The 16281-nt window shown below is 40.5% G+C and overlaps 1 protein-coding gene across 1 annotated transcript; it reads left to right on the forward strand.

Annotated features, from left to right (window-relative positions):
• The first annotated feature begins 179 nt into the window (after window positions 1–179).
• GINM1 (glycosylated integral membrane protein 1) lies at window positions 180–16199 on the forward strand. The gene is made up of 8 exons (XM_080998588.1): window positions 180–338; window positions 4541–4591; window positions 5160–5256; window positions 7638–7789; window positions 11730–11886; window positions 12429–12559; window positions 14709–14872; window positions 15297–16199. Exons 1-8 carry the CDS (start codon window positions 219–221, stop codon window positions 15397–15399), a joined length of 975 nt encoding a protein of 324 aa, XP_080854714.1. The 5' UTR covers window positions 180–218; the 3' UTR covers window positions 15400–16199.
• Window positions 16200–16281: the final 82 nt, after the last annotated feature.

Below are 16281 nucleotides of genomic sequence, written 5' to 3' on the forward strand. Positions count from 1 at the left end.
AGGGCCTTTCTCCTGCCCTCAGCAGCACCTCTCCTAATCCTGCATCTTTCCCGGTTGTGTTGTTGTTGCTGCTGCTGCTGCGGCTGCTGCTGCGGTCTCCTCCTCCTCCTCTCCTCTCCTCTCCCCTCCCCTGCCGGACTCCTCCCCGCCTCTGCTCCGCCTGCCGCCTCCTCTGGCTTTGTTGATGTTTCACTTTGTTTTAATTCCCGGCTCCCAAGATGGAGGCGGCGCTGGGGCCACGCGAGTTCCTGCGGCTGCTCCCGGGGCTCCTGCTGCTGCTGCCCTCCTGCCTGGCCGCCCCGGAGCCGACAGCCGCTTTCTCCCAGCTCGATAGCCAGGTAAGGGAGAGGAAGGGTCTCCGGGCAGCCTCATCTTTATCCTGGCGGCACCAGGACGGAGAGTACACGGAGGGAGTGGGGAAGAGGGGCGAGCAGAAGTGGACCCCTCGGAGGAGTCCGATAAAACCAAGAAACAAGAAATGCAGTGGGTTGGCCCCTAATCTTCCGTGCTCGGCTTCCTCTTAATTCGGAGTAAGGAAGCGACATGCTGCTGTAGATAGGCGCGGCGGCGTTGCATTGTTTGTCTTGTCTAAGGTGCCGTGGGAGTGTGCAAGACTGAGTGTGACGTGCAGGAGCTTCGTGTGGACATCCCGAGATGGTGCCGTAGTGCCCACCTGTGTGAAATGCTCAGGCTTGTACACTTTGAAGGTGTGTGTGTGGGGGGGGGGTGTTTCTTCCTCCCCCACCCCCAGCCCCGTGAAGGAGCGATTTGTATATTCATATGTATGCAGAATTGCATAAGATGTGGCATCGGGCCTTGTGTGGCTTGGATGTTGGTATGAAGTACGTCAGCTGCGTGCTTGCTATATATGCACACAGGCATATTCAAGGGACCAAATGGATATGCAGTGAGAATACAGGATGTCCATTGGGCTAGGTAACACCAAGATTAGATTTTATTTGTCTGATTTGAACTTTGGGATTGAGTGCTTTCTTTAATGCATCTGGTCTGCGTTGAGAGAAGAGCATGATATTCTCAACAGTTTCTGTGCGGAAGCCTTTAATGATAAGCTGTCCAACAAAAACAAATTGCTTTTGAGTGGAAAATAAAGAGGAATGTTTAAGTGATTTGTAGGTGTTACAAATCCTGTGATTTGTGGGTGTTACTAGTAGTTTCTTTAAGTTAATCACATGTTATAGCTGTGTTAGCTTGAAGCACAGGAGTGGTTTTGGTACAGTGTCCTTTTCAAGCACTTAAGATGCTACTGCATTCAACTTCTGATAGCTAGCTAATTGCTAAGAGAGCTAACCCAAAATCTCCATCACAAACATCTGAACAAGCAATGATTAGATTTGGATTAACTTTATCCCTGGTTTTCAGTGTGATGGAGTAGTATATGGAAAGATCCACTTTATGAAGAACTAGCAAAGTAAATACCTCAAGTGAGCATTTATAAGACACACACTCACTCTACTTTTTTATATCGTTTATGAATGAACTGAAGTTTCACATGAATATGCTGTACTAGAAAAGTCAATAACTTTGCTTTTTGAAAGCATTTTTTATTTTAGAAAAGGAAGGTGCAAGAGTCTGGGGACTCTTCTTTAAAAGAGTGGTGCATATTTACTCTTCCGGTAGTGATTCCCTTCACTACTAAGGTGATGGCTACTTGCAAGAAACAGTGGGAAATGCGAGAATCGCCCTCTGTGTCTTTGTGGTACGTAATGCACAAAGAGCAAAGGAATAGTTGACACATCATAAAACTTTGATGGAAAGAATGCACTTATTTCTTAATAACCCCTAAGAAGTAGATGCTGCTTGCATAAACATAAGGGTAAAAAGATTTTGATCAGTACAGGTGTTCATGACTTGCTAAGGGGTTTGGACTGCCAAAAAGAAGTATTTTTGAGGTTCTTTTGTGATTTGTTTTCCTCTATAGCTATCTCAGTGATTCCTAGGAACTATAAAATCAACAGGAGAATATCTAAGAGGAAAGTGGTCAGAAGTTCTGTCCTTCAGGCAAAACACTGCTAGTTTTCATTCCATGAATCTGGAATGATCTTCCTTTAGTTGTTTTACTACTTCCCTACTTCCCTCTTCCCCAAAAAATTCTCATTTTCACCCTTAACATGTAATCTTTACATCTTATATTTTAAAGCCTCCAGAAAGGCTTATTGCACCACTAGAACCTGCTGGTAGAAGTTTACCTTCAGAATACAATTCTTTTAGAAATATATCTTCTTGAAAAATTGTTAGAGGAAAGGACTAAGAAAGAAAGATATTGAAAGGCAAAATAATAAAATGTCTGTTCAGTCATTTGCTTATGGTGCAATCCTCCTACATGACCACTATTGCACAATTTCTTGAAATTTTTCTAAACTACGTAGAATATGCTCCACAGTTGACTCCTCCCCCTTTGTTCTGTTGAAATTAGTCATTCTTTGCATTCGTCACAAAGGGAACATTGTGAACTCTGGCCTCTTCATCATAATTTTGCAGAATAGAGAGTTTTGAACTGAAGGGTCATTAAATGTACCCAAGAAATACTCTACCCAGTCATGCAGTGTGTGTATTTGGCAGGGCAAGAAATGCTGGGACATCCAAGAGACGTGTAGTGTGTGTGAAAATAATACAATGTGAAAAGTACTGTTTTTTATTGATTTATACTATTTATTATTTAAAGTTTTATCACAACATTCACAATATGTGCCAGCATAAAAGGAGGGGAGGGGGGAAAGTGCTGGGCGGGGTGACAGTTAAAGGAAATATAAACCAGGTTATACATACAAAGCCAGCATACCATATGTGAAGCACATATGCAGGCTAGTATACATTTGGTAAAATTCAGACCTAAGATGTACATTGAAACTGCTGTACCTCAGTGAATTATTGTGAGGATAAAATGAGCTTGGTGGTAGGGCTGGGTGATATCTGGTTTTCAACATCATGATATACCAATATATCACAATGTCTGAAATAAGGATGGACCTAGGTAGAGGCATTGGCTGGCTTCACGGTTTCCCCCACATTGTGATTTTTGCATAGGGCACGCATGCACATGCACACACACACCCACACACCATGATTCGTGATATATTGCCAGGTCAAAAATTAAGAAACCAGCATCATGGTATGGACTCCGCCCAGCTCTTCTTGGTGGTTGGGAAATCATGCACATTCTCCTAAGCATCTTGGAGGAAAGATAGGACATAAATGCAAAAAAACCCAAATAAACAATAAATAAATGAAGGAGTTCCAGAGAGCTTATGCAAACGTAGGTTTGCTAGCTGCAAACGACCCCAAGAGCATTTTATTTTGTTTGTTTTCCTGAAAATATAAATGCCAGCAGTAATTTGGATTCCATCTCTGGTGCTAATTTAATTGTAAGGCAGAGAGCAGAAGTAAAGTATTGGTTAAACTTTTGATAAGTTAGACATTTGTCACAGTGTGGCACGTGCTCTCTATTCATGGCACTCTCATGCACTGTGGTCTCATATATATAGCTTATAAGCAGTTGATTGCCTTAATTTTTTTAATTAAAATATAAAGCAGGTGTGGGGAACCTTTGGCTTGTTAGCCCCAGCAATCATGGCCAATGTCTAGGGATGGTGAGAGATGTAGCACTGCAACATCTGGAGAGCCAAAAGTTCCTCACACATGATCTAAAGGATAATGTGAACATACAACAAATAAGGATATAGTTAATATACCATCATTTTGACAGTTGTTTTAATATAGGAAAACCTGGATATGGAATACAACTGGTGTAATACCTATTCCGGCGCTGTGGGTTAAACCACAGAGCCTAGGACTTGCCAATCAGAAGGTCGGTGGTTCAAATCCCCACGGTGGGGTGCGCTCCCGTTGCTCGGTCCCTGCTCCTGCCCACCTAGCAGTTTGAAAGCATGAAGTGCAAGTAGATAAACAGGTACCGCTCCGGTGGGAAGGTAAACAGCGTTTCCGTGTGCTGCTCTGGTTCGCCAGAAGCGGCTTAGTCATGCTGGCCACATGATCTGGAAGCTGTACACCGGCTCCCTCGGCCACTAAAGCGAGATGAGTGCCGCAACCCCAGAGTCGGTCACGACTGGACCTAATGGTCAGGGGTCCCTTAAAAAAAAAAAAATACCTATTCCAGCAACTCAGATGAGAACCTGTTGTGCATTGTAGAATGCAATGTTTATTATTACTCAATATCTGGGGCACAGATCAGGATAAACTGCAGAAAGTGGAAGTAACTTGGCGCCTGTTCATCAGATTATACGTTTTTTTTACCAACCACACCATGATCAACTGACTGCTAGATCTCACAGCTTTTGAAAACTTGGTTGTATTCAGTTCTTCGTAATCTAAAGGTCTGTTATATAGTTTTTATAAAATTATACTCTACTTTTTGAATATACAGGAAACACGGATAGATTAAAACTGGTATTGGAAAGGGTTTTGGAACTCGAAATAGAAACAGCTACCTAGTTGATGCCATATTGAGGAATCTGTAACATGTTTCTTTCTTTGAATCCTCTTCCTCCTCTTACACTTGCAGGAAAGCATCAAGATTAAAGTTACAATGCTGGAAAACAACAGGGATGGGCAGGTATGTCAGACTTCCTGTACTTGCTTTAGCTAGCCTTTTATCTTGTGATTGTGATCAGTCAGTGGAAATCAAGCATGTATTTAGGGTCTAACTAATCTGTGATAGATACAGAGTAGCAGGTACCGTTGATGGTAGCAAGTGATGGCACCATGTGACTTCTTGTTTTGCTCCCCTAAAAGATTATAGTGATCAGTGGGAATTGCTTATGCCTACTGCATGGCTGGTGTAGCTTTGCAAAGCATTTTGGGGTGTCTCCAGGGAATATGGAGGTGAGAGGATGCAGAATCCTGTGGATCCTCAGCCTCGCCCACTCCATTTTGACCCCTACCACCAGCAAAACATCTACACCTTCAGAGCTTTCCAAACATGTACTGGGGGACCTCTGGTGCCAACTGCATCCCATAACCAGTTGAATGTCAGTTCCATGATTGCAGCCTTAACTTCTTAAGGTCTGAATTCTGGTAATTGCTAAAATGATTATTTAGATTAAATAAACTTAACAATTGTGCTTGACCTTGTATTACAAAATGTGGACATTTAACATATTCGATTCTGTTATTTTCTTTAGGTCATCCTTAATATTACTTATGTAAATGGTCAGGTGTATGTAAATGACTTTCCGCTGAAGAGTGGAGTTGCTCGGATTAAATGTCAGACTTTAATATGTAAGTATTGTTTAATTTCTTACATGTGCTGTGTGCTTCCATGCAGTTCACCACTCATGAATAATGGTATAATAAATAAGTAACACTATACTATATACACATCTGTACTGTTAAAAATAAATCTCCACTGTTAAGGTATATTTAAAATAGATAAAATACGAAATGGAGTGCCCTCTCTCTTTCTCATCCACAGTGCTCACATATTCTGCCCATAAAAAATAATGAGTTCAAACCTTCCCTTTCTGGAACAGTTAGCGAAGTTCCTGTTCAGTTAATTTATTTGTTAAAGGCAAAGAATTTGTGCCGTAGACTAGGCAGTATAAATGCAAGGATGTGACTCCACCCTGATAAGTCCTGTCTGTCTCCTTTCTTAAACTGGCATCTATCCAGATACAGTTGTGTAAAAGAAAGAATAATAATAGAATGTTGGGAGAGTCTTTCAGATAATCTTTGCAAAACACTTTCTTCTCCTGTAGACTTTCTTAGTTTAAGTTCAATCTCTGCTAGAACTAGAGATTTGATTAGAAAGATTTCCTAGTAATTTTTATAATGTAGTTATTGAAAATGGAAATACTGTCCCGTCCCCCCCAATCTGCTTTGTCCTGGACAGAAACATCCTGATTTGGGTATACAGGCAACATTTTACATAATGAATGAAGCTAAAGCAATTACTTTCCATGGAAGAACATTTTATGCACAGAGTAGTCTCTTGATGCACTGGTTATGGGTGGTCTCAAGGTTAAGTTCTGAGATCATCTACCCTTTATGATCAGCTCTTGCACTAAGGGCATGCTAATGTGTTTTAAGCATTGGCTTTTGAAAGCCTAAAACATTATGCATTAATAACTAAACATGGTTTCCTTTAAGGAGACCAGGCAGTGGCTCATCATGGTTTGGATGCAGCAAAAGTGCTCCTATGCTTAAAAAAATTAGTATAGATCTTCTAAAGGAAGTAGGTTCTCTTGAACTGAGCAGGGCATATGTCTCAATAAACATATTTAGAAATGAGCTCTCACTGTTCTTTACTCAGATGCAATCAACTCTCAAACCATCACAATACAAATTTGTATTGATTTAATATAAAATCTAATTGCTGTTGGTTCTGTAAGCCTTACCTTTGAGTTTCTGTTAAATTTCCAAGATAAGAATATAAAATTCTGGGGTTGTATAATAAGAGTGCATGTTATTACTTCCCACAATGCATTCAAACATCCACTTTGCCTTACTGGAGGGATGGAGGGAGGTCAGGGTAGGAGGGGGTCTCAACTGACACTAAATACCCCAGTCCTTGCAGAAGAAAATAGTGGTACTTGGAACAAGCCCTTATTTTTTTTGTCTGAAACTCCAAAGACTGATTTGACTTGTGTGTTGTGGATAGAAGCTGCCTACATATTACCAACAGGGTTGGACGCATGCATGTGCAAAGCCAGCAAGACAGCCGCTCCTTCCCTAACGTAAATGTCCATAGGAGCAAGGATATCGTACTTGCCCCTGGGGCAGGGAGTTTGGATGTAAGTGTCCTATCATTTGCTTTCCTTCATTTTTGTGCCAAAAAGTCGTGGGGAGATTGGTCTTGGTAGACATGGTACACACGGGTGGTGCTGTGGTCTAAACCACTGAGACTCTTGGGCTTGCCGATCGGAAGGTCAGTAGTTCGAATCCCCATGACGGGGTGAGCTCCTGTTGCTCTGCCCCAGCTCCTGCCAATCTAGCAGTTCGAAAGCACGCCAGTGCAAGTAGATAAATAGGTACAGCTGTAGCGGGAAGGTAAACGGCGTTTCCGTGCGCTCTGGTTTCCATCACGGTGTCCTGTTGCACCAGAAGCGGTTTAGTCATGCTGGCCACATGACCAGGAAAGCTGTCCATGGACAAATGCCAGTTCCCTTGGCCTGAAAGCGAGATGAGCGCCGCAACCCTATAGTCGCCTTGGACTGGACTTAACCGTCCAGGGGTACTTTACCTTTTTACCTTTACCTAGACATGTGATGTGTGCACTTATCTGAACACTATTCCTGCTCCCCTTTCTCTGCCACCAATTTTCACAAGCTCCAGCTTTAATAGGAATGCAGTGCTGAACTCAGTTCTTGGGAACCCTATGGAATGAAGGAGGCTGCTTGTGTTTCCACTTGTTCTTTGGGAAAACCAATACACAGATGATTAAAAAGTATTCTTGTTTGCATTCAGGGAAACCTTTGTACTCTCTTGGCCCATGATCACTTCTTTTGAAAGCTGCTTTGAATCCAGCAAGCAGTTCTGTTCCCGTGCAGTGAGGAGCCAAATCTAATCTGCAATGCACCGATCACCCATTTATGTGTACCTTGTTTTTAGAGATCATATCTCTCTATATAACCACTATATGACACACAGTTCTTCATTGATAGTGGAGAGTAGTAACTCTGAAACACTACAGGAAGAGGAGCGATTAGGAATTGTCAGCGTTCGCATTATGGTCCACGAATGGCCGATGGCATCCAGATCCAACTTGCGATTGATTGTCGTTCAAGAGGAAGTGACAGAAATTGATGGCAAGCGGGTAGGTCATACCACTTTAAATTATTGTATTTGTTGGCCAGTTTTTAAATTCATTGGAGCACTTGGTTCCACTGTGAATGGGTAGTTTAGTTGTATGATATGCCCTGGGCCACCATATCATAACGGTGTCCGATGTTTGTGCTATTATATGTCCTCTTTGGGCAGTGGACCCCAAGTACATTATTTATTTACTTTAAGTATATTCTGCTCCGTATTTAAACAAAAACATCTAAGCTGTTTACTAAAGGAATCCATCTAAAAAAATGCAATACAAATTCCACATTTAAAACTAAACAGCAGCAGCAACAACAACAACCACCCCACATAAGCAACAATAAATATCTCTTAAAATATACATAAGTAAAAGAACTAAAAACCACAAAACAAATAGGATTTAAAAAGAAACCATAACACCACAACAATATATACTGTATATTATCACCAAACAGGGCTTTCCAGGGACAGGGAGAAGACAGGGCTCATCTGGACTGGGACTCATTGGATACAGAGCCAGCCTTGCTGCTGTCACATAAGGATATTGACCTAATACCTGTTAACAGAATTTCTAGTACATCGCTCTTTTCAACTGTAGTCTGATCTTATTGTAAAATCCACTCCTGTACTGCAGAAATTAATCATTCTAATCAAGAAACTGTCAAAAGAGAATCTCTCTTACTAAATGTGTGTGGCAACAAGAAGAAACAGGGCTTTCAAAGAAAAATGGTTCTGAGTTCTAAAGAAGTGACAAAACTCTTCCTCTCAAATAGTTCTGGTAGCCTGGTGATTTGCTTAAAATGTATGGTGTTTTTAAATTTTCAGCATGAGATAACTTGCCACACCCAGTTGAGTATTGTGTACAACTGTGTACAGTACAGTACTGTTGACAGTAATTCTGTGTTGTATTGTGTTTAGTGCTCTAATTGTTTTATGCCATATGCTAAGAAATGTGAAATGAACTAAGTGTGAAGTGAACTACTAGGAATTTGTTTGCTTCAACTCCAATGCTCAAATCTAAATTTCAACAGAAGTGTCAGTGTGAATATATAATTCTTGATCAGCATTGCAGCTTGGGCACCTGAAAGCCTGGCAGACGGCTGAACAATAAAACTTACATCAACAAACGGCATCCTGCTACATTCCTCTTCATTGACATGTCTCTAAATTGTTAGGGTTTAGCACTTTACAGTCAGATTGGACCCCCCCCCCCTCACAACTCATCATGTCAGTGTTGGCATCAGGTAGTATGTTCTGAATTACTAGTGACAAAAGGACAGGAAAATCAACAAACCAGTTCTGTAATTAATATATGACAGTGCTCTAATTTTGGTGCCAAGACTTATTCAGTGAGCACTCATGGCATCCCATCTCCTCCTAAAGAGTTAATAGATTGGTGATTTGTTTAGAAAGTTTTGTTTTCTGAATTCCAGTGTTAGAGAACTTTCCCCATCCAGTTGCATTCTATGCATAATGGGGAATTGTTGTCCAGTAAGTCTGTGGTGTGATATTTTTAGCACTCCCATTGTTTTATGCACTACATTCAGTCTGCTGCTTATTTCTGAGTGTGATAAATGCAGCCATTAGTTTGTTTAAATGCATTTTTTCAGCTGAAGAGTAGGGTAAAAATACTTCAAAATACGTATGCCTGATCTTTCTCTTCCCTTTTAAGGGAGAACCAGTCAGGATATTAAGTACAATTACTGAAGCTGAAATAACAGCAACAGACACTTTGGAAACAAGTTCTACTGATTCAGAGTCATTTACTTCCTATTAATCACACTTGGTAGAGTTTACACATCATTTATTAAAGATTTCTCATTACCATACTATTCCAGGCAATGTGATTCACAAGATGCCTGTCTCATTTTTATCCCCATGGACTTTTGTAAATTGCACCACACTGTTGCAAGCAACAAGTGGCATGAAGACTCCACAGCAGAATGACAAATTCTGTTCTGCATTGAGTTCAGAATGTGGCATATTAGAACAAAAATCCTACACTTTTATAGTGACAGCTTGGGGGTGGGGGTGGGGAAACACCTTGAGGCCTTGGTAAAAAGCCCCTGTGAAAATCAGCCCGACACTTGGTGGCAACTGAAAGGGCAACTTCATTGTTATGAGTGATCAGAAAAGGGAACTTTGTGGGGCTGTATGTTAACATAACCATAGAAAAGCTCAGGACGTTACTGGTTCAAATCCACACAGAGGCAGAAACATTTTAGGGAGATGGGTGCAGTCCAGGTTGGCCGGAGAAACACTGGTGTCAGCAGCTCTGAAGAGCTGCTTCCAGTCAGTGTCGACCAAGCAGTTAACATGCTACTCTATGGGCTATAACTTCCAACTTTCCTGACCATTGGCCATGCTGGAGCCCAACAACATCTGACGCATAGCTGTCAACGTTTCCCTTTTTTAAAGGGAAATTCCCTTATTCCAAATAGGATTCCTTGCAAGAAAAGGGAAAAGTTGACAGCTATGATCTGACGGGCACCATGATAGCTGTAAACAATACTGATCTGGATGGACAAATAATCTGACTCTGTATAAGGCAACTTACACTATATATTTTTCCAGTTTCACAGAACTGAAAATAAAACGGTGCCATTATTTAAGTCTGGGGGATCTTCCTTCCTTATCTGAGTGCAGTCGTGGTGGTAGAGGGTCCTGTGTTTGGATTGGAATGAAGGGGCAGCTTCCTTCCATCCCAAGATTTTGGAACTCAGGAGGCAGAACTTTCCAGGAATTGATGTGTTCATGGTCAGTCATGTCCAAGTATGGGAGCATCGTTTGGAAGGGAGGGGGAAGGAGCAAGCCATTCATTCATTCCCTCCCATCCAGTCAAACAGAGGCAGCTCCTTTCTTCATCATTTAGGCCACAGCTAACAGATGCTGTTCTGTGGATAGTTCTAATAGCCAGATGCACGAAATACTAGCATTGAGATCATCAGATGAAACTGACAGCTCATACAGGAATTAATATTTGGCACAGAATTATTCGCAATTCTCTTCTTCAATTACTTTAAAACAAAACAGCATTCCCATACCACATGACACTGCTGCTTTTTCATACTTCCCCACATTGGCCCTCATTCTAGAGAGAAGATGTTCAGCATGTTTATGTTGTAGTGGGTAGGCCCCATTTCCTGGTAATGTTTTAATGAAAGATTAGGAGCATGGGTTTGTTGGCTATTTGCAGATTAGTTGCGCTGCAGAAAGCTTGCTGGGAAGACCACACATTGCAAGGAACACAAAATAACTTTAACTAGGTTTTAATAACAAAAACAAAAACTCCTTTTACATTAAATATATAAATAAGCATAACCCAACCACCACGGTACTGAGAGAGCTAGGTGCTGCTCTTTATATACTATACCCAATTGCTGACACAGCTTAATCACCACAATTTAACAGCACTTGCTATACTGCTTCACAGCTGTAAAACTAGGTCACGTTATTTGCTCTGGCCCTTAAAGAAATACACATATTGTGGAACAATAATGAACCTTCAAATTTCAAGAGACAATTCAACAGGGTTGCTCTTTAAAAGAGAGTCGATATCACATTCTGCCCTTCACCTTAATATCTCTTTAGTGAGACTACGAAAAGGGCTACAGTGAGTGGAATCTTTATTTAACGAGGAAGAACCATGGCTCACTGGTAGAGCATCTGCATTGCTTGAAAAGGTATGAGGTTCAGTCCCCAGCATCTCCAGTTTGGGCTGGGAATGGCTCCTGCCTGGTCAGTGTTGACAGTACTGCGCTAGATGGACCATTGGTCTGGCTCAGTATAAGGCAGCTTCCTATGTTCCTAAATCAAACAGACTTTTCATCTTGGCATTCTGTTTATCTTTTATACATCTGCCTTTTTATTTTCACCATTTCAAAAAAGCACCTACTGCTCCGGTTTCAAGAGGATTACTCATAAATAGTTATATTTCTCTTTTGCAGGTTCAGCAAGATGAAGTGACTGAAATAGACATCTTGGTAAAGGACTTAAGAGTCCTTAGGCACTCAAATTACACTGTTCCTTTGAAGGAAAGCATGCTGTATTCCATCCCCAGAGACAATGATATCTTGTTCACACTTCCAAACATTGCAGGAAAAGGTATGCAGTGATGTTGATCTCTGACAAACCGGTTTGGCTTCTTCATTACAGAAAGTGTTGCCATAATTTTTGTCTTTTCATTTAAGCTTTCCTGTATTACTTTTCAGTATCCATACACCGAAAGGGAGAACATCCAATCTATTTTAAGTTGATTGATTTTAAAATGTCTATAGGCTGCTTTTCCGATGTTCTAAGTGGTGTGCATCATTTAAGAACAACTTGGTAAGATGAAAGCATCAAATAATGATAAAACAATCCCCAGACTAGTGAATCAGCCAAATGCCAGCTAAGAAGTCTTTCAAGTCTTATGGGAAATGGCCAAAAATTGACTCCTCAATTTTAAAGGCAGGTCAAATTTGTTTGTTTGTCATTCTTTTTAGTATGTTGTATTGTGAAACAAAATGCACAAGTATATTTGGATATTCTCAAAATGTAGCCTTACTTTGTTATTTTGCTTGCTTGCTTTCCCCTGGAATTATCTATGGAGGTGGGGAGGCATCTACTTGTTAAGCTAAACTCTTTCTTTTCTTTTTAAAAAATAGATATTGAAAGCCCACTACAAACAACCAGTCACTACCTTCTAAGACAAGTAGAAACTACAGTGGACGAAGAGACAATGCCTGGCAAGTTGCCAGAGACTCCTCTCAGAACAGAGCCTCCATCCTCTTATAAGGTCTTTTCTGTTACTGTTACACCACTATTGTAGGGTGGGGCATTCTCGTGAGACATTCCAGGAGCCTAAATTATGTAGGGGACAAGACAGCAGGGCAGAGTACTGCTGGGACAGAGGAAACTGCTCCCTACCCTTTCCAAAAAATATCATAGAGTTATTCTGATTGCAGAAGGGACTTCAACCCAAAACCCCAATGGTAGGGAAGGCCAAGAGCTGGGCGTACATGCATGTTTCAGAGATGAGAATTCACAATGCCCGAGGCCAAGCTTGTGTGTTCTCAGCTCCTTTCCTCCTGGGATATGAGAGCACAGGTGTCTTTTTTTACACATTCAGCTGAACTTCTACTGGTTGGGAGCATGGCCTGTGGGCATGGTCTTCCTCCTGCTCTACAAGATGATTGAACATATGTGATGTTCATCAAGGAGATGAATGTTTCTTGCCCTGTAACTGAACACAAAATAGAAAAGTTAATTTAAACATGAAAAAGAAAACATGAAACCAAACTAATAACCAAATGTATTATAGTCAAAATCATGCGCAAAAAAAGACATGTATACCTTGAGCTAAAATGTATTGGTATTTGTATGCTAATTCTAGAAGTTTCAGATCCAAGATAAGCAAATTAAAAGTTCCTGGAATTAAAGAAAAGCATATACTTAAAACATAGTTAAAATATCAGAAGCATTATGGTGATAATCTATTTCCTACTCCTGGGTATAAAAATTCCAGAGGCCCCACTTGGAGTGGTGTTAGTCTGCATAAAAGAGAAAAAAAAATCCTTCCAGTAGCACCTTTAAGACCAACTAAGTTAGTTCTTGGTATGAGCTTTCGTGTGCAAGCACACTTCTTCAGATACACACGAAAGCTCATACCAAGAACTAACTTAGTTGGTCTTAAAGGTGCTACTGGAAGGATTTTTTTTTATTTTGACTATGGCAGACCAACACGGCTACCTATCTGCATAAAAGAGGACATTACATATAATAAATTAAAAATAATAAAAGAAGAAATCCCATCACAGAAATACCAGGCCTCCAAAATAATATATTATGAACATGTTATTATGCTCCTGACCAAAACTCTGATGATGATTTTCAGACAGACAAGCCGGGTAGGCAGCCAAAGATGAAACTATTGTAATAATGGACAACTTAAATTATCCTCACTTTGGGTAAATATCAGGCCATAACAAAAAGACAAATTTCTAGATACAATAAATACTTGTGTCTCAAATTCAGCATTTCATAATCATTGTAAGCTTGCCCAGAAAGTGCAGTAACGTGGCATTCAATTTCAGAAGAGGAAGTGTCTAAAAATGAGAGGTTAGTTACAAAGGAAGTTAAAAAAATTCTGCTTACTGCTGCAGTCCCCAGAGCTATATTCCACACTGTCACCAATGGTCTCCCAAGTCTCTGGAACAGATTTTTGAGGGACATGGCGGGGTTATAGAGAGAAGTAAATTGGCACAAATGACTTCTCCTTCTCTTATATAAACAGACCCCACTGCTAGATCAAAAGCTGTTCCAGTATCACCCAATAATTATAACAGAGTCAGATAAAAATGTACAGGTGCAAACGAGTCCAAGAGAACGGCAGTGTGGTTAAATAGCAACGTCAAGGAAGCTGTCAAAGGCGAGTTAGTATCCTTTTTGAACAAAGGAGGGAAACAAAAAAAAATCGGCCAAAACAAGTGTAAGTTTATGAGGCAAGTACAGAAGGAATTTGAGAAGCTTCGGGCAACTGTGGGGGTGGAAGAGGGGAAGGGAAACTTTCCTTCCATGATCTTCTTTTTGTTCACTTATCTTAAGATCTAAGTATCTGTGTAGATACAGCATATATATCATGTGCTGCAGGCATAGAAGAGGAAAAAGCTGCTGCCACCAGGCTTGCAAACTTCACCTCTAAACTGGCCACTTTTGGATAGAGGGCAGGGCTAGAGCCACCACTCTGATCAGCCACCGCTAGTCTTAATCACTGTTTACTTATCAGTAAATAAATAGTGGTTGAGAGCTAAAAAGATCATTTAAATTGGAGCAGTTGGGCTTCCGAAGAGGATCTATGGTCTGAGATTTGAAACAGATATACCACCTTCTGTGTTTAGTGGGCATCAGTGATGGGTATTTAACTGGCAGTATTGTTGCATTTGCAGGTGATGTGCCAGTGGGTGGAATACTTGAGAAAAGAGCTCTGCAGGTTCTGGCTGCAGTCCTTTCCAGTGTTCTTTGATCTAATGTTGGTCATTGTTGTTGGAGTTGTTGGAGCAGCTTTAATCATCAAAGTCTTAAAAGTGTTTTGCCCCTCATGTGAACCCAGGTAAATGCCTTTCTACATTTCATTCTGTAGAACCAAACTGTTACTTCAGAAAAAAAGGAGCTTATTTCTGACTACTGTTTTCTTTCCCTGCTTAAATTTTTGTGAGCATAGTCCAGTTCCACAAATGTAGTTCTCCTAAAATATTATAATATATTGACCCTTTTAAAACCATTCTTCTATATTTCAGGTGCAGCTGTTTTGAACAGTTGCTCTTCCTAATAGGCACTATAAACGCAGAAGACAAACTTTTTTTTAACAGTCTTAGCTTACCATGCTTACATATCTGTTGAAGTAAACTTGTTTTTGTTGTACAGTTTTCAGTTCTGAAGCTGAAACAACACTGTTAAACTGGGCATGACAACTGGTAAGAAAAACCTTGAATTTCTGAAGTCTAGATTTTAATGACTACCTGCTTCTTTTTCAGGGGAGTCCTTCAGGTTGATCTCAGTGTCGTCCCTGTGGTTGGGATCAGCTTACTTCCAGATATTCCAGAGAAGACAGATAATATAGAGGAAAAATGTATTTAAACACATTCACCTTAATTGTATGAATTTGTTGACACGGTATTTGACACTTGATTCTTAATATATTGTGTACCCTTTCCTATACAGACTATGAAATATCAATGTTTTAAAATGTTTTAAGAGGCCCCAAAGACTACATCTCCACTTCAACCACCTTAATAAGTTATTGACAGAAGGGGAAAAAAATAGCAGTTTCCTTCCATAAGGACTTCAGCAAGTTCTAACTTCTATGAAGTAATTTCCCATCTCCTCATAAAATCATCCCGACTACACTGGTTGCATGAACCTGCCACACTAATCTAAATAACCTGCTGCCTTGAAACATCCTGAGATTTCAGTAATGATACGTGAACATAATTAAGACTGCAGCCTTAAGCTCCACAGAGCAATGAAAATAATAAGTGATTAGACCCCAGCAACATGGAACAGCATGGACAGGATTGTACACACCTGTGAGAAAAGGAAAGCTAATTTAGGCCTGCTGTCCTTAAGCGTGCCTTATGGGAGAGGTCGAGAGATAGCTTTCATCCTGCTCTTACAACAAATTCAGTATTGGTGTGGTGCTTTTTGGTGCATGAAAGGCAATCTAACATTACAAGCACTTTATTCAGTCATTTTTTTTAAAAGGCCTCTTCCCACTAAAAGTTGTGTTTGTAAAACTGTACTTCTTGAAGTTGCAGTACAGTATAAATGCCTCTTACCCAAGAGAAAATGTCTTCAAGATCCCGATTTACTAAGAATTGTTTTACATATGGATTTGTACGATCACAGCTTTACAATAAATCCTTATCTGTTGAGAGAAACTGGAGGCCTTGTATCATTCATGCCTATCAAGGACAGCAAGGCCCGACCCTTGGAAAACTGGTTTGCTTCGTATATTTTACA

Source organism: Podarcis pityusensis (genome assembly GCF_964106645.2).
Source record: "Podarcis pityusensis genome assembly, chromosome: 3".
NCBI lineage: Eukaryota > Metazoa > Chordata > Lepidosauria > Squamata > Lacertidae > Podarcis > Podarcis pityusensis.